This window comes from Bufo bufo, chromosome 3 (assembly GCF_905171765.1).
Source record: "Bufo bufo chromosome 3, aBufBuf1.1, whole genome shotgun sequence".
Lineage (NCBI taxonomy): Eukaryota > Metazoa > Chordata > Amphibia > Anura > Bufonidae > Bufo > Bufo bufo.
The window spans coordinates 346,972,088-346,991,994 of NC_053391.1; the positions used below are offsets into that span (position 1 = coordinate 346,972,088).

A 19,907-nucleotide genomic window follows, 5' to 3' on the forward strand; every position below is an offset into this window, starting at 1 on the left:
CTGACACACTGTTCTGGGGGGGATCTGCAGCTGATACAGTTATGGGGGGATCTGCAGCTGACACACTGTTATGGGGGGATCTGCAGCTGACACACAGTTATGGGGGGATCTGCAGCTGACACACTGTTATGGGGGGATCTGCAGCTGACACACTGTTATGGGGGGATCTGCAGCTGACACACTGTTATGGGGGGATCTGCAGCTGACACATTGTTATGGTGGGGTTCTGATGCTGACATACTGTTAATGGAGGAAATTTTATTAGAGGACACTTAATTAGGCTTACATACTTATGAGGGACACTATATTAGGCTTACACACTTATAGGGAACACTGTATTAGGCGTATACACTTATGGGGGGCACTTTATTAGGCTTATACACTTATGGGGGACACTTTATTAGGGAACACTTTATTAGGCTTACACATGCATAGGGTACCTTAAGCTGGTACATGAGCACTCTTGGAGGGGCTATCACGTGGGGAGGCATGTACACACGGAGCAGGCATGTTATTTGGAAGGAAAGTCTGCAACCACCCACCAGTGTCCTTGCTCTGAGGCGAGGACCAGGAGGACAGCCAGGTTAGTACACATGCTAGTACATCGCATACACTGCATGCTGGTACAATGCATGTGTATATTGTAGGCCACTATCCGTATGCTGCACAGCGCACATGTGATGCGCTGGCCATGTGCTATATTCAGACTTTGGAGGGGAAAAATTGGCATTTTATAGTCAGAAAAATATGGTAATTTCAGAAATATGAAACCGCACCTCTTCCTGGCCCTTTGCATTCAGTCATGCCCCTTTCTGTCCTGAACACAGATGTGACTATCTATACAAAAAAGACAAGTCAAGGTGTGTTAGGGGCCTATCTATAGGTAGTGCAGAGTCACACTTGGGCCCTGATACCTGTTGAGGCACTAAGGTCCCACCCAAAAGAGAGACACCAGTATTATAAATGGCACATGTTAAGTGGTAAACCATCTGACATATTTTGTACGGGGCCCCAGGAGCTTCAAGTTATGTCTCTGATTAATAGGTGTCTCTCATTGTCACTAAGCCATCTATTATTTCAGTTTTTAATATAGTAACATTGCTTAGGGAGATTATTATCTTTAAGGTTGTTTGCTACACCTTGATTTGATATTTATTGGGCTGGCAGAATCACTTGCACCTATCAATTTGATGAGTTAGGGTGTGGATTTGGGTGTCTCCCATTATTGAGTGTTGGGAAAGGCTACTTGCCAACTCTCATGGTCTTGCTGTAAATCCAGGACAATGCTTTGAAGTCAGTGACTAAGGCATTTCACATGTAATCTTCTGTCTAAACCAGAGCCACCTATAGCCAGATAATACAAGGTGACATAAAAACGTCCCGCGTGCTCACGTAGGTGCCAGGCTGTAGGACACAATATTAAACCTCAATGAAAATGACAAGATCCAATAGAAGGAATAGCACCAGTAGCAAATCACCACAATATACGGTTTTGCTGTTATTGTGTTAAGAGATTGTGGCAGACATGTTGACACTGACAGGAAAGTGTGTATTCATGTCAACATGTTACACTAAATGCCATCTGCCCACAGGAATTTGTAATTACAGATGCATATAGCAAGGTTCTTACCAATTTGCACTGTGTGCATGTATAATGTCTTCTGCTATGTTACCATAAAGTCAGTACAGGGAGTCAAATAATTATGGGTTGTGCAACGGGCACCTTCCCCTAGGGCCCTTAATAAATGTAATGACGCATGTCCCTTGTGTAGGAATGCCGAGTGGTGTAGTGCGGCCTAAAATGTCCCTTTATGTGTCACGGTGCTCCTACCTGGATACGGCTGGACCCCAGGCTTTGGCTCCAAAGCAATAAATATGGGGAATAATTGAGGGATTGAAGAAATAATCGAGTCTAGACCCTATATAAAGTTGAACAGCAGCTTTACTTGAATAAATGTTTATCCAAGACAATCTTCAAGCTTTATCTTGGTCCCAGCAGGCTTTAGCATTAAAACTGGTAGGCAAACTCAGGTTCTCTCTCGCTCTGCTGTATTGACAAGCTGGCTGTATAACTTTGCTTCTTCTGTATGCTGCACTACTTTCTTTGTATGGTCTGTCTCTAGATTAGGCCAGGGAACTTTGCTCCTGGCTTCTGAGGCTTTAAGCTTTGCCTTCATGGCCAGCAGAGGTGAAGGTTCTCTGGCTGGTCTGGGCACATCCAGCAGAGATGTGCCCAGCACACCCTCCCTTGGCAGGGGGTAGGCTGGAACTGACTAGAAACTGGGACCCACCCTTCCTGCAGGAAGTGGACTTGCCCACTCCTCCACAGAGGGTGGGTTAGAATCGAATGGAAAGCTCCATTCTATGCGACTGTAGCTCTGCCTTAGTTGCTGCCACCTGCTAGTGAACCATTCACATTGCATTTGAACATAACAGTTACATTAGAAATAGGAATGCACAGTGTAATGGACCTGAAATAAATACACAAGATGACATTATATTAGCCCATTAGAGACAGTAGCAGAGTGAAGAAGTGGTAATGCCACTCTGGGGCTTAACAGCAGATACAGACAATTTGATTACTTATGGAACTATAGTCAGACACCAGGGCTCATGTACCGCCATATCCTCTGCATTTCCTATAGATTCTCCCCTCGCCTTACTCTACTATTCCATAAACAGCTTTATGTTGTAATATCTTCATCCTCCTATCCTTGTGGCCTCATGTTCTCCGTCTTATCCTCCACCATGACACCACTTCTAAGTCATCATTATTTCTCCTCACACCTTTCTTTTCCTTCCAATAATCTCACTAATCACTTTTCACCATTTCATTCCCTATGTTATTGAATGCTACCCTTTACCTTTTAATAATTGTGACTGCTCAATCTGTCTTTACTTGGCTGTGAGGTGATATATCATGAATTCCCATTTACCTTCCCTGTCATCTGAAGACAGGAGCTAGAGACTTCTGTTTCCTGCAACAGTTAAATAAAGTACAATTCTGCAAAGAACAGTTACACAATCACATGGATCAGTGGAATTTATCTTTAAATAATACTATACATTAGGCCTTAAATGGAATGTGTCACCTATATTTATACTAATTCAAACCAGATTAAAGTAAGAGTCAAATATATTCCTTTTTTCTAATCTGTATGTATTCTCTGTAGATTTTTTCTGTTTTACTTTTGTACATGATTACGGCGATCTCAGGCCATCTTGCCTGAGCTGATAGCAACATTTAGAGCTATTCTTTACATCAGCCACATGGGCCAAAGACACAGGAGGTGTTCATTGATATCTATGGGAGAGTTTTCTAAACATGCTCTAGACCTGTGCAGAGGTCACTGTACAGGGAGGGTGAGTAGAAAAGCTGTGACTCTCATCTATTGTGAATAGTGGATACAGTTTTACAGAGGTGTTGCCAGTAGGGTTGAGCGAACCCGAACTGCAAAGTTCGGGTTCGTACCGAACTTTGCGAGTTCGGGTAACCGGATCCGAACCCAGACTTTTTCATTGACGTTCAGGTTCGGCGTTCGGGTGATTTTATTATTTTCCATTATAACATGATTATAACGGAAAATAATAGCATTCTTAAGACAGAATGATAAACAAAATGGCCTTTGAGGGGTTAAAAATAATGAAAAAAAACTCACCTCATCCACTTGATCGAGCAGCCAGTATCCTCTTCTTTCTTCTTTCTGCAAGACCAGCAAAAGGACCTGCGATCAAGTGGATGAGGTGAGTTTTTTTTAAATTATTTTTAACCCCTCAATGGCCATTTTATTTAGCATTCTATCTTAAGAATGCTATTATTTTCCGTTATAACAATGTTCTAACGGAAAATAATAAAGTGAGGTTCGGGTCCCATTGACTTTAATGGGGTCCGGGTTCGGGGTCAAGTTCGGGTCAAGTTCGGGTCCCGAACCCGAACTTTGACCTGAAGTTCGGCCGAACCCAACGAACCCAAACTTCCACGGGTTCGCTCATCCCTAGTTTCCAGCCATTGTTATCCTGTCTCTGATGATAATGATATGATTGTTTAAAAGTAATATCTACAGAACAAGAAGTATCAAACTATTATGAGGCTCAGTGGCCAAACTGCAGGATTTTAGGATTTGATTAAATATGTATAGTGACATGGAAAAAAATCTCCAAAAGTTCTCAATAAATGTGTTTAAAGGGAACCTGTCAACAGGATTTTGGGTATAGAGCTGAGGACATGGGTTGCTAGATGGCCGCTAGCACATCCGCAATACCCAGTCCCCATAGCTCTGTGTGCTTTTATTGTGTAAAAGAAACTGATCTGATACATATGCAAATTAACCTGAGATGGTATTTTTGGAGAGCAGCGGCTTTCCTCGCCATACACACAATTGTTGTTTAGGGTCCTCCTGATGTTGGACTCATGAACATTAACATTAGCTAATGTGTGAAAGCCCTCTAGATGCTTAGAGGTTACCTTGGGTTCCTTTGTGACCTTGCAGACTATTATACACCTTGCTTTTGGCATGATCTTTGTTGGTTGACCACTCCTGGCGAGGGTATAATGGTCTTAAATGTGATTTCAATCAGATAATTATGCCAATCTCCTATTCTGTGGATAGGAGATAGGTGGTTGCCATAGGACAAGCCCTTTAAGAAATTTTTAGTCCCAAATAATGTTTAATTAATATTGTATACATATTGCTAGACTATAGAGTAGATAAAAGTAGAAACTGCCCTTTGTCTTCCACCATTTATGGGCCTAACAGGGAGCCCTTCCTCTTCTCTAGTTCTTGAAGCTTTCTTCGTGATGCCAACTGTGGTATTATTTAGTCACTGTATAGCAGTAATATTTGTGCATATTTTGCAGTATTATGTGGTCACTTTTTTGTACTTTTAGATTGACACTACATGGTAATATTATGCGTGCACTCTATGGTATTAAATTTGCCTCTGCATTTGGGCACTCCTGTTTTGACGGCATAGCTCTCTATTTTTCCCTTGTAAAAATGTATAGCAGGTCCCCACATCATTACAAAAGGGGTTTCCATAGACCTTGATCCACTGTGTGTACATGCCAGTGTCTAAATATGCATTTTACATGCTGCTTGTTCTCTGCCATCATTCTTTCATGCATATATTATCTGATGATTCAGTATATATCATCTTAGGTTATTACTTTAATATATGATTGGTGAATGATTTTATTGGCTTAATGTGGGTGCATTTAAGAAATTCCCATGAAATCTCTATTTCAAGTATTTTCAGATCATGTCGGCTGGCCAAATTTTCGATGATTTATTTCTCATCATACGTTCCTAGGAGCACCCTATAAAAACATGGCTTTTATTTATGTTTTGAGCTCAGCGTGCCATTCTTTACAAGACCAAACAATACTGTTTTTTGCCCATAGAGGGCAATAGTGTTCTATAAAATCGAGAGACAAACTCCAAAGTGTGCATTTAGAGACAGGATAGAAAGGCACAAACCATCGGGCACAGAATCCTTTACTCAGATCAATACATTAATCTGTAAGCAAATGTAATTTAATATATTGCTTGTGGATACCAACAGATGTCAGAGTTCAGGACTGCAGTGAAAGCATCCAGCCAAGATGGGGACAAATGTATATGTATTAGTATGTGTGTGTGTGTGTATATAAGATCTATCTATCTATCTATCTATCTATCTATCTATCTATCTATCTATCTATCTCTATCTCTAATTATCTATCTATTATCTATCTATCTATCTATCTATCTATCTATCTATCTATCTCATATCTATCTATCTATTATCTATCTATCTATCTATCTATCTATCTATTTATCTATCTATCTATTATCTATCTATCTATTATCTATCTATCTATCTATCTATCATCTATCTATCTATCTATCTATCTATCTATCTATCTATTTATCTATCTATCTATTATCTATCTATCTATCTATTTATCTATTATCTATCTATCTATCTATCTATCTATCTATCTATTATCTATCTATCTATCTATTATCTATCTATCTATCTTTCTATCTATTATCTATATCTATCTATCTATCTATCTATTATCTATCTATCTATCTATTTATCTATCTATCTATCTATCTATCTATCTATTATCTATCTATCTATCTATCTATTTATCTATCTATCTATCTATTATCTATCTATCTATCTATCTATCTATTATCTATCTATCTATCTATTATCTATCTATCTATCTATTATCTATCTATCTATCTTTCTATCTATTATCTATCTATCTATCTATCTATCTATCTATTATCTATCTATCTATCTATCTATCTATCCATCTTATCTATCTATCCATCATATCTATCTATCTATCTATCTATCTATCTATTTATCTATCTATCTATCTATCTATCTATCTATTATCTATCTATCTATCTATTATCTATCTATCTATCTATCTATCTATCTATCTATCTATCTATCTATCTATCTATCTATCCATCTTATCTATCTATCCATCATATCTATCTATCTATCTATCTATCTATCTATCTATCTATCTATCTATCTATCTATCCATTCTATCTATCTATCTATCTATCTATCTATCTATCTCTATCTATCTCTATATATCACTGATTCCTTACCATAAGATATTTAATTTTACACTTCTTTTTCAGCACTTTGTGTGATGGAAAATCAGCTACATACATCTGAAGGGGTTTGTTTCTTTAGCATGTCCATCAATGGCATAACTAGAACTGACTGGGCCCAACAGCAGATTTTTTAATGTATCTCCCCCCCACCACCACCGCAAATCCCTCTGCCCATGCAACCCTCACTGATGGTGCTAGTCAAGATAGCTCTCTCAGACCAGCCCAGGCAGCCACTCCATCCGTTTCCTACACGTATATACTGTATGTCATGTCACTGTATATACTGTCATTGTATAATACTGTTGACAATCAAATCTTTCAGTCCTTCTCCCAGGTGGACCTTCCTGAGTTTGGGCCCCACAGCAGCTGCTTCCCCTATAGCTACACCCCTGATGTGCATGGATTTCTGTGAGTCCTACTAAGATAAATGCGACAATTTCAGAGCTTTCTGCGACATATTTTCCGCATGAGGATATACCCTAACAGGGTCTGTACCATGTTACTGCTTGCATGTATACACATATTGAGGTATACATGCATCTTTATGATCAATCATTTTATTCATCACAGGGAAGCAGAAAAGCAGTAAAAATAGGATCAAAGCATTGTGTATAAGAGAAATGACTCACGTTTGAAGTTATGGGTTCATTTTATTATTGATTCTTGGCAAAATATACACTCACTTGGATACAAAATAGACAGCCATTTGTAAAGATGTATTTGGGCAGGTTCTGTCTAGCAACTATAGAGCCGTACACTATAAATGGAAATAATAGATGTGTATACTTTATGGGGATAGTAATCTTGCTAATTGAGTTTTTGCAAATATAAGGGTCCGGCCACACAGTCGGTTTCCTGATGCAGTTTTGGAAGCCAAAACTAGGAGTGAATTAAAAATGTGGAGAAATCGTATCTGCGCTTTATACTTTCTCTCCTTTCATGATCCACCCCTGATTTTGGCTTCCAGAACTGCATCAGAAAACCTGAATGTGTAGCTGTACCCTAATGTACAACATTGTACAGTGAAACCTCTTTGAGATTGCATTGAATTGAAAGTGGTCTTCTTGCAGGATGGTCTTCTCAACAAAGAAGGGCCAATAGGCGTTATGTTGGGTGGAAGTGAAAATAAGCTGCACAAAGTCTGGATGGAAGAGAGGGCTTCTCAAAGAGGTGGTCTTTTGTAGATGTTTCACTGCAATAGGTTTTCGCCTATGTTGAATATTCTCAGCTGAATTATTACTGTAGATATGGACCTAATTTGGAAAAATAGTAAAATGCAGAGATACATAGAGAATTTTACAACATATATATAACATATATAGCCATGTTCTGGCACAACCTCTAAAACGATAGTATTTCGGCAGAAAAGGGAGGACAGTGTTTGCAACACTTTGCAGTATTATCCCGTCTTCTGAAAATTGCTCTTTTACGAAAGAATAAAATTCTCCAGTGAGACTAATGTTATTGGTTATTAACCGTGTTTATGATAAAAATAATAATAATCATAATAATAATAGTAAATTTGTGCTCATAAACATGTTAAAATAAATTTTCAGCAAGAACATGTAAACAGCTGTATGCAAGGGGCATCACAAATGAAGTAATGGTCGGCCATAGATGTTTTATTTAGGCTTTCAGCAGGGATGCCTAGTATTGTTCCCCACCCTTTGTACCCCAGCATCATTTAGCCTGTGAATGATATTATTGTAGTGCGTTCTAAATCTGTTTAACCCAGAATGCAATGCAGGCCTCTCTGGCCAAGGAGGGGATTAGAGGGTGGTAATTACGGCTCTCCTTTGCTAAGGGGGAGGAAGGTGGATCACGATTCAACACAGCATATTGATGAGCAGATAAAAGGCGGACTGGTCCTCTCTTGGGAGAGTAAGGAAAAGGAAATTCTAAGTAAAAGGAAGAAACTGAAAGGCTTCAGTAGGAGAGAGTGCAGAAAGTGTGACCTGCAACTATTGAAGGACAGTGGAGTTTATGACACAGTGACCAGAACCGACCTGGGCTATGTATACAGGAAAACAGGAACCAGTCCAAATTTCTTTAATGGTATAAATATCAGGATATGGCATAGTATGAACAGCAGCAGAATTTCTCACTAATCTGTTGTATACATAACTACAATAAGAAAAGACAGTAGGTTAATTTCTCTCATATCTCTAAATGTAAAAGTCAGTAAGTATCTCCACTTTTCCACTGCATAGTACCAGCCCTGACCCAGTCTACTCGGCTTTGGATATGGTGCCCCTAAGTGTAGCTGGTAGCAATGTAGTGAAGATTCTCTGAGACCAATCACTAAGTCAGCATTGTGGTCACTTGTCTTCATGGTACTTGGAATGGCCTGCTTGGAACCTTCTCAGATCAAGTACCAAAAAAGTAACAGGTTCTAATTTCAACTTTGGCCTAATGAAAAAAAGGGTAGAGTCAGGTAACGTCAAGCTCGTTCCATGTAGTGGAATAGATACATCTTCACACAACAAGCACAGTGGTAGCTACTGAGAACAGGCCCCCGTGTATGATACTATAACCCCTATTGTAGGGTTAACACTAAGTGTAATGATATATATATATATATATATATATATATATCAAGGTGTTAATGGGGTCATTTAACATATACATATACAGAATCTATGGGCTAAAAAAATATATTTTTGGCTTCATGGGTGATCTTTAGTAATCTGACTCATCTCGTATTACAGGAATTATCGATGGTAGATATTTAAATTTGGAACTTTGCACTAATGCTTGTGATCAGCGGCAGTAGTGTTACAGTATGTCTTCCATAGAGAAGGATTAAGTTCATTTCTTAAAGGGGCGGCTGGTTCGCAATGGGCTAAAAAGAAGCCGTACACATCTCACTGAACCTCTGCTGCTCCCTTCTCAATGATTCTTAGCTCCCGGTCAGTCTCTGAACTTCCAGGTCTATCACAGCACAGGAAATGTGACCGCTTAGCTAATCACTGGCTGCTGAGGTGACCAGGCCGCAGAGGTGAGTGGGCACAGTTCTATGTTGAGAAGGACTAGGGAGAAGAGATTATTGGGAAACCAGAAATGTGTCATGGCTTAAGCTATGTGGAATTATTGAGGCCGTTTACACCATTCTGAAAAATGTTTACTGGCTGCAAAACCTATTTAAAAAGGCCTAGAGTCACTGAACCTACTCTGACAGTCTTGCCTTGTCCTACAGGCAAAAACATGCACAATTTTTTTGCAATCACTGGTTACGTGCCAATAATATTATATTATCATACTTGAATGTTTTGCAGCTCATAGCTTCTCTCTTGGGGCTGTGCTGCATTCATGGGTTAAAATTTAAGTGACAGACAGTGACACATCCATTGACATGTCAGGTTGACCAATCCACCAGGAAATCTGTATCTATTCCTTTCAGACTATAATGTTTCATAGAGTCCATATAACCCACACAGGCCTAGTGACAAGTGCTCTAGATACTAAACTACAAGCAATTTAGAAGTCAAGTAAGCAGTAGATCTAATAGTGTTTGGTTCCAAAGTATAGAATTTGGCCTCTTTTTGGTTTCCTGGCATGGTGTGGATTATATAAAGGTAACCCATTCTTTACCTTCATGTTATTAGGTGAGGGCTTCATGAATTCTTGTTAAACAATTTTTAAATGTTGTGTTACTTCAGTCTATGGTCATACCTGTATGTATCATACGTGTGTGCAACATATCGTCACCAGCAGTTATCATCTCAACACTTTCTTTTCTACTTGACCTATATTCATTGCTAAAAGTCCAGATACGATGACTAAGTCTTCACTTGTGCAATGTCTGCCCTAGTGTTTGTGATTGTCTATGGTTAACTACAGATACATGCTTCATGCCTAAATTGCATTGCTGGCTACTGTGGACATAGCAGCAGCTATCATTATGGTACTGAATGGTGATGTCTTAGATGGCTCGTTAGATGGCTCGTTACTTGCATGTTGGATGACTTTAGGGCCATCCCATCTATGGTGACACTTATGTCTTCCACTTTGTTCCTATTTCCAGGAAGATGTAAGAGACTATGTCTTGCTGTGGAAAGTTCTGGAATGTGACAACATTAACAACATTAATCACACCCCTATCACTGGAAATCACCACACTGCTGATTTTAATGATGTGGACACGTGAATCTTTCCATGAGCATATACACTAGTCACTTACATTATATGGCTGGCTCATGTCACTTGGTTAAAATATTATAGTAACCTTATGTTATCTATATGACATCTATTATTCATTTCCTGCTGTCTACTCATCTATCTTTATTTGATCTATTTACCTACTGATGACGTGTCTATCTATCTATTCCTTCCTATCTACCCAGTTATTTATCTATGATCTACTTACCTAACAACTATCAATCTATCTATTTATATTTCTAAGAATTATTAAGTGTTTCTTGCTATTACAATGGTCCATGCTTTGGAAACTACATGTGCATGTCATATCTATCTATCTTCTATCTATCTATCTTCGATCTATCTATCTATCTCTGAGCTATCTATTATCTAGCTATCTCTCTATCTCATGTCTATCTATCTATTCTTTCCTATCTTCCTACTTATTCATCTATAAACTACCAACCTACCAACTATCAATGTGTCTATATATCTTTTTATCTTTCTAATAATTATTATATATTGCTTGCCATTGCAGTGTACCATCTCTTGTCTATCTATTATCTGTCTAGTCCCCCCATTGAGTGTAACATTGACAGGTCAGTGGACTTTACGACTTTCTGTCTCACCAGATATAAGACCAAGAAGCTCCATGTTGCAATTGGGAAAGTTGCTCTGTAAACAAGTGTTAGTGTTAAATTAATTTCATCCATGCCTGTGAATATGAAATAGGTGGTTTAAGAGAGATAGATTGTCTTCTATATCTTAAAATCAAAACTACCTGTTTCCCCAGTATGTGTCATCTAGTGAAGTAGGCTAATGTGCTGACACATTCATTGTACTGGGGTGCAGGATTGACAGCGTCCTACTATGTTTTCTATCCATATACGTCCACAAATTATGTCAGTGTACAAAGGTGGAAGCCATACTTCCATTGAAATCTGTAGATACATATTGGTCTGAAGGCCTACCCGCGTTTCTCAATATGTAGGCCGTGGTTTCTAGATCCTGCCTCACTGTACATTGCTTCATATAGTATCTTGTACTAACCTGCCTTCTGATAAACCACGTATGTCATTGAGAATAACATTGGCATTTAAAGTTAGGGGTCTCCTTGATAAATTATCATTTGTTTGCTTCCCATACAGGTGAGTGTCATTCATATGCGTAGGCCGTTGCATTATTAAACTATAATGCCCTTTCGGAAGCAGTACATTTGCTGACTGTGAACTAAGATTCAATTTGTAGGAAAATGCGGAGTATGACTTATTAGGCAGCGTGCCCTATGTATTTTGGGTGTCTCTCCGTTCTCTTTTGCCAACTGACGCCTCAATCATGGCAGAATGAATATCTCAAAATATTCTGGAGAGTTCATCCAGCATGTTAATCCACTGTTTTATATAGAATGTATACATACAATGCTTTTTTATATACAACATCCCACCCGGCCATACATTTGATGCTCACTAGGTGTACTGTGGTGGACGCTAATGTGAGACAAAAGATTACTGATAGTAACCAAATCCAACCCGATCACATATTCCATTTTTATTTTTTACAGAATTTAAGTTGCCATTATTATTCTGTAAGAATATGGCAATCTCAGTCATTTCAATGAACCATTGCCACTGGACCAATCAACACAGACTAAGATCCTATGTACCGTTATGGCTACAGCTTTGTATGTATAAAACAGTAAGCTATAGAAACCTTAAAGGATGCAAAGAAATGCCTCTGTGCACTGGACAAGAATTGGTCTTCGGTTGGTTGAAGGATTGGGTTTGCTTTCGCTCACTGATGATCTAAAAAAAAAAATCCAGGAAAACTGTATTCAGGACGGACAAAAAAAATACACTTGTGAAATCAAAATATTGTAGTAAATGAAAAAAAAAATCTATAAATAATTTGATAGTAAATAGGATAATTAAATAAATCTAAAGCAGTTACAAGGTGCAAAACAAGGTGGGCCAAACCTGAGGGACTGCAAAGAACACTTAAAGCCTTCATGGTGCACTCTTTCTCTCTATATGTATTTCTAAAATAGTGAACCATCAGTAAATCAGTAATAATCACATTGTCACCACTTAACATAGTTACAACACCTATTATCCACTGTTAATATACATTCAGTCCATTTAAATATACACAAAATATTAATGAAATAAGGCAGTAAAGTCTCTTATGCTTGAACCTATTCCCAGGAGGGTAAAGTGTAGCGTCAAGTAAGGATCAAAATATTATTGCTTTTATATTTCGCATATATAATAATTGCTATTAAAATGTTATGAAATACGATGACTGGAAACAGGACTTGAAGTGCCTTCTGGTAATACTCAGGTCGGTACAGGAGTAGATAAAGGAGCAAGTGTCTACTTCAAACCAAGGAAACTTAGCTTCAAGACATGTGAGAACAGTCATTAGCCAATAACCAAATTATCTGTACCAAAGATGGATTTTATATCATTTTCACCCCCTGGCTAATACCACCCATCTGCTCTCTAAATAATGGAGTTGTGTTAATTGTTCATTTCTACTGTTTCCGGGGATATAAGATTGATATTGAACTAGCTTCAGTACGTCTATAACCCAAGCAGATCTGTTAAACATTTATCACATTAATTCATACTGTATGTATACATTTTCAAAGTCGACATTTATACAAAGTAGTGTGATTCAATGTAGTGAATGTTCAATGTGTTCATCCAAGCAGTTGCATGTCCTATATACACCAAACATAGCTTAAAATGCATGCTTGACAGGAATTGCTACAAACAGGAAGAAAAAGTAGAGATTAAAAATGTAGACATAACAAACATAACAACATAAAAGACATTAGTACATGTACATACTGTTCATAAGTGATAGAGATTTGCAATAAAGTTTGTTCTATACAAACTTTAGTCTTCATCATAGGTGAGGTTACACACATACACTCGCACACAGTGGAATTATATATATATATATATATATATATAACATCTAGAGTAATTTGGGAGCATACCTAAGTAAGAATAAGCCCATCGTTTCATACGCAAAGGTTTGCACTAACGCATTTTGGGCTTGAGCTAAGACATTATTTCAAAATAAAATAATAAAATCCAATACCATCGCCTGCTGATTTGCATGTTGTACTTATGGGGGCCCAGTAACCGCTGTTTTGTAGCAACTCTCTCAATCCATAATTGCCTACAATATTACACTATCATCAGTCTATTGGGGAAATTGAAGAGTTCCCCTTTTTTACTTTCTTTGTACAAATACAAGCCACATTAGTCATGCTGCATGTCATGGAGCTATCCTTAGTCACATGCAGGGAACGATCCTATAATTCTGAGTAGATCTGCTAGGACTAATCTCTTTCTTTTTTCTTCCCTTTAAACTTGCAAGGAAGATAAAGATCTGGCTCATACGCCAATGCAGCATGATCGGAAGAAAGCTGAAGTAATCAGAATAACACTAAGCAGAGTACTCTGAATTTAACCAATATGAAGCCTGGTGTGAAGATTTACCTATTAGTAAAATAGACTGTCTAACATTCTATAAATGGGCATTAACCTAAATATACAATAAAAATAACATGGCGGGACAAAAATGGCTGACAATTTTCCAAACTGTCCTAAAAATGTATCTAAACTATATCATTAATAAAATAAGTATGCCTAGAGCAGACTTCAACATTTTGCTGAATTTAATAAAAATTCATGTAGAATTAATATGAAAGTGTACTTTCATCAATGCAATTTTAAAGAAAATAAGTATACACCTAAGGTGGGGAATAAAAAGAATGCAAACATTTCGGAAAGCAAATACAAGAAATAAAATCTGTAGTTTAGTTAGTAAGTTATAGGTTAGATGCAAGATATGTCAGTAGGATTCCCCTAAGGGTAGTTTAGATATCAAGAATAAAGTTTAACAAATGTTAAAACATTACAAAAGATAGAAAACTATACTCTGTGTCAAAATGAAAGCACAAGAGTGGAGAGAGCAGGTTGCAGAACTTGAAAAAATAGTAGTGCAACAAAGAACAATAGCATACGGCCATGTCTGTCAATTACAAGCCTATTATTTGTTATGAAGAAGATTACAGTTTGAGAAGAAGAATATATGATATATATATATATATATATATATATATACACACACACACACACACACCTTCCTTTTTGTGGTCAGGTTGGTGGAAGGTATGAATTTGTTTTGTAGGTATTACTATGCAAAAAAAAAAAAAAAAAATGATAATAAGCAGACATTAATGCATCTCCATCATGATGTATACAATTATTTTTCAACCAATTATGACTAAATCATTTTCAGATTAAAAAACATTTAAGAGACAAATTAGTGATTATTTTCCTCAACCGGAAGGTAAAAAAATAAATCCACTAATGAACAATAAAAAAATGTACAAACTTTAAAGCTGACAAACACATTTATTTTAAATATTTTGAATGCATTCCAGTATTTAACTGAAAACTGCACTGATTGACTTTCATATCTTGTAACAGATTGAAAATAAACTAAAAAAGACACAAGGCTTTGTTAAAGGGATTTCATTTTTATGTAAGTAATACAATATTACTTTTAACATAAATATAAAAAGTAAATTGCAAATCTACATTTGTAAAAGTTACAAACAGAATTCACCAAACCGAAAAAAAATAAAATAAAAAAAAATAATAATAATATATATATATATATATTGCAAAGTAATTTACACAGCCAAAATTTTTTGAAAATAAATAGAAAGGGGGAGGTTTATATGGAAATAATATTAAAATATTCTCTTCAAATTAGTAATTGTACAAAAGTGTGTAGAATGAAAACAGAACAAAAAAATACACAAATTTCAAAAACATACATATGTATACATATAACACATATTTACAATATTATGTAAAAAATCCTCTTTTTTTTTTTTTTGCTTTATAATGGATTATGCAAGTCTCCTTGTATCCCTTTCATTATATCTCCCCCTTTTTTTTTTTTTTTTACAGCAACCTACATGTTATAAATTTATGGAGACTTGTAGATAGTTGGCCATGTGTGGTCCTGATGTACTAAATCATACAGATACAGTAAAGTAATACATTTTGTTTGGTGTACCAAGACATTGAAGTGGCATTTTGACCTTAGAGGTTGTGATAAAACTATGTCAATTAATAAAGGGCCTCAATAATTCAAGTACATCATTAATTAACATGAAGAACTATGGCTCCATTAGGTGTCCTATCATGTAGATATTCAACCTAATAGGCTACTCACCAAATACTACCAGGCCATGTAACCAGACACATGATAGCATAAGAAACAAATGAACAGAAAGATAAAGAAAACTTTGGATAGGTATTTGCTTTAATAAAAGGGATGTGTGAAACCCAATAAATAAATGCCATTTTATTGTGTTTTAGACAACAGGGGTTGATAGCATCCACTTCCATGCCAGAGATCTCTCCTTTCCACTGAACTTCAGGAGCTAAAGAGTCTAATTAATAAATAACACCATCTCATTCAGAGCTGCCAAGGACTTTGTGAGGAGATTTACATGGTTAATAATAAAAAATATTCACAGTTCTTAGAATCTCAATCTATCCCACAATATACTGCTCAATAATTTAGCCCCCTCCCCTTCTCCTTTTACCTTCAAGAAGAAACAAGAATAATTGATGATGATCTGAGGTGTAGCAAAAAGATTGGGGGAAAGGGACATTATTGTGGTGGGTATTTTAATGTAATCTTCTGGTGAAAGGTCCTCCAGTCTCTTTCTAGGGGTCCTGTAACTATTTTCTTTTGTAAAATCCAAAAGTACTTACTTCTTCCCCACCCCCTCACATCCCCGCTTTATATATGTCTTAGTCATTGTACGGAGGTCTGCAATGTGTGATGGAGTGGAGGGGTCTCTGCTTGTGAATACACATCCTCCATGGGGGGGTGAGGAACCCCTGCTGGGGTCATCCTTTTCTCTTTCTGCCTTCTGTTGCAAAACCAAACTCTCACCACCTCCTTCTCCAACTGAAGACTGTCTGCCAGGCTGGTGATCTCATGGGCTGATGGTTTAGGGCACTTTAGGAAATGGTTCTCTAGTGCTCCTTTCACCCCAACTTCAATGGAGGTCCTCTTCTTCCTTTTCCTCCCTTGGGCTGCAATCTTGTCTAGGTTGGTCGGGCTTCCTGTAGTGGAATCTGTCTCCTCAAGCCACTTATTCAACAGGGGCTTCAGTTTACACATGTTCTTGAAACTCAGTTGCAGAGCTTCAAACCTGCAGATAGTGGTTTGGGAGAAAACGTTGCCATATAGGGTGCCCAGGGCCAAGCCAACATCTGCTTGGGTGAAGCCCAGCTTGATCCTCCTCTGTTTGAACTGCTTGGCAAACTGTTCCAGGTCGTCAGAGCTGGGGGCGTCTTCATCGGAGTGGTCCTGATGATGGTTAAGGTGCTGAGGAGGCGACTCAACGTGAGTGTCAAGGACTCCTGGGTCATCATGCAAGGGGTCTCTCATGCTGTGGTGCAACGAAGAAGCCTGTGGTCCCAGCATGCCATTCAGATTTGTATAAGAAGACTGGGAATAAATCAGAGGCTGGTGACTGTTGGAGTTGGGGGACATCGGAGACAAGTGATGCCCTCCCCCCTGTGCCCATGCATGACTACTGGCCGTCTGTTGGTGGACCAGGTGTGACCTGTGATGGTGGAAGCTGTTGCTGAGGTCCTCTCTGCTACTCTGTACAGCAGCTTTGCTGTGATCGTTCTGTCCACCTAAGTGAGACCCGCTGCCCCAGTCGCTGGTAGGATTGGGCAACCACTGGTGGTGGGTGAGGCTCATGGGATGCCCGGCGTTGGTGGCTAAGCCTTGCAGGTATTCTTGGTGCATCATCTTCTGCACCTCTCTGTAGGTGGTACCCTGGTGCATCCTGTCGGAGTCCGGATGCATGAGAGGATTGGAAGGCAATGTGTTATTCCTGGGCAGATACTGAGCAGTTGCAGCCATGGCTCCTACTCGTTAACTGGCTGCAAGTTGCCTGCTTTCTGAGCTTTAGAAGACAGATCCAGCCCTGTAGAGCGATCCCGAGCGCGGCGCCCAGCCCATCCCTGACACAATTGGCTTATCGGCTCCTGACTGACACCAGGGAGTCACCCCCTCCACTTCCATTGGCTCTGATCGGCCCTGCCATTGGCTGCTCGCGACATATTGACTCTGCGCCGCTCTCTCCAATTGGTCGGCTGCATTCATTCATGCTGTTTTGCAAACAACCACGTGGGGGAGTAAGGAGAGTAGTTTTGCAGTTTACATAGAAATACCTTGTAAATAAGGCTTGCCATTCTCCATTGGACTTCATACATGGGAGATGGGCACGTTTGGCTGGAATTATGCATTATTAATTCCTCTTATTATGATACTTGATCAAGGCTAATTGAGAGAGTTCAATGAAAAGGGGGAGATGTTCTGGCACTACCAGATCTGATCGCCAGGATCTGATGTAAGCTCGGTGGACACCTGAGTGCTGCTCTGAAGCTGCCGTGTCCTGGCTGCTGTCATCCGGGACAACTTCTCAGCACATTGCCTTCTTTAATGTGTTGCGCCATCAGATCCTCATCTGCAGGGGTCAGGCACGATCTCGTCCACCGATCAGGCGATCTCGCCTTTATAAAGCCTTCATGCGATCAGATCGCTTCCGGCCGCTGTCATCTCAGTCTCTAGGGCAGTTTTGGTGGGCTTCGTGCAGATAATATAGAGTGAAATGACCCCCTACCTGTAAACAGCACTTCAGGCCAGCAGAGAGGTTGGATTTCGTTTAGATTCGTAGTGATGTAACTAGAATATCTATGGAGAAGGTGCGTGTTCTTCAATAGTAAATAGAAGTATATGTGATTGTGCCTAGGGGATCGATCTATCTAATTCTATCTGTCTATCTATCTATCTATCTATCTATCTATCTATCTATCTATCTATCTATTATCTATTATCTATCTATCTATTATCTATTATCTATCTATCTATCTATCTCTCATATCTATCTATCTATTATCTATCTATCTATCTATCTATCTATCTATCTACTATATATCTATATATATATATATATATATATATATATATATATATATATATATATATATATATATATATATATGTCTATCTATCTAATCTCTCTCTCTATATATCTATATAACTTTCTGTCTATGTTCTATCTATTTATCTATCTATCTCAAATCTATCTAATTCTATTTGTCTATCAATCTATATCTATCTAATTATATGTATCTTATATCTATCTATTTATCTAGTATCTATCTATTAGCTAATTATTTATCTATATTTTATCTACTATATATATATATATATATATATATATATATATATATCTATATCTATCTCTATTTGAGCAGGCTGGAGGCAGTAGACGTGTGGCTGGAGGATATATATGTATATGATGTGTGCACACCTATATCACACATGTGTACAGTCCACATCTATCTTAGCACGCACTGTATTTGAGCAGACCAGAGGCGATACTGTGTGTAGAAAAGTTGAGGGATGGAATATTCTAGATTGTAATGAGACTTGCCCTGATGATCTAATGAACAAGAGGCAGCCAGTGACAGTATGTGAAATACGTGAAGAATAACCGTTCTTTTCAGGGCTGGGAGCCTTTTCTTCCCCTCCTTGCACAGTCTTTAAATCAAACTAATATAATTACCCAGGCATTCCAATAACCACAACTAATTATTCTGAATTAAATTTTAATCCTGCTGCATCTATCAGGGCAGGGGGAAAAAAAACTAACTATTTACCAGGCTGGGTGTTATTTAAGAAATAAAACTGCGTTTTGGTGCCTTTCAAAGTCAATTAGCTAGTGATGGCCATTCCTCTCCCTCTCTGTCTGCACTCCTTTCTGATTGTTTTTCTGGGCACGTTTTGCCCTAACTGCAAATTACCAGTTGTATGAATTGCAGAGCAGCTGCCATGCACAGAGCAGAGAGGAGCTGAGCACACTCCTTCTGCCACACTGGAGCCTGCACCATGGAGGACCCTGGCACCTGATGGTGGTAAGTTCTCCTGGGTCACACCCCACTCTACCCTCCTAGTCCTAATTGCAGTAGTATCACTCCGACTAGGATATGGTCTTCAGTTTATTCGGAAATCCCATTA

The 19,907-nt window shown here is 38.3% G+C and overlaps 1 protein-coding gene and 1 long non-coding RNA gene across 2 annotated transcripts in view; one reads left to right on the forward strand and one right to left on the reverse strand.

Annotated features, from left to right (window-relative positions):
- Window positions 1–15,664: 15,664 nt before the first annotated feature.
- Window positions 15,665–17,768, reverse strand: POU3F1 (POU class 3 homeobox 1). The gene has a single exon (XM_040424451.1). It carries the CDS (start codon window positions 17,742–17,744, stop codon window positions 16,617–16,619), a length of 1,128 nt encoding a protein of 375 aa, XP_040280385.1. The 5' UTR covers window positions 17,745–17,768; the 3' UTR covers window positions 15,665–16,616.
- A 1,480-nt stretch (window positions 17,769–19,248) lies between these two features.
- The window catches only part of LOC120995327, a 17,776-nt gene continuing 17,117 nt past the window's right edge, over window positions 19,249–19,907 (forward strand). Inside the window, exon 1 of the long non-coding RNA XR_005777572.1 lies at window positions 19,249–19,804. This is a non-coding gene — a long non-coding RNA (uncharacterized LOC120995327). The remainder of the gene's footprint in view (window positions 19,805–19,907) is intronic.

Coding starts and splice junctions, on each gene's coding strand:
- POU3F1 (XM_040424451.1), bottom strand. CDS start 17,744: ATGGCTGCAACTGCTCAGTATCTGCCCAGGAATAACACATTGCCTTCC.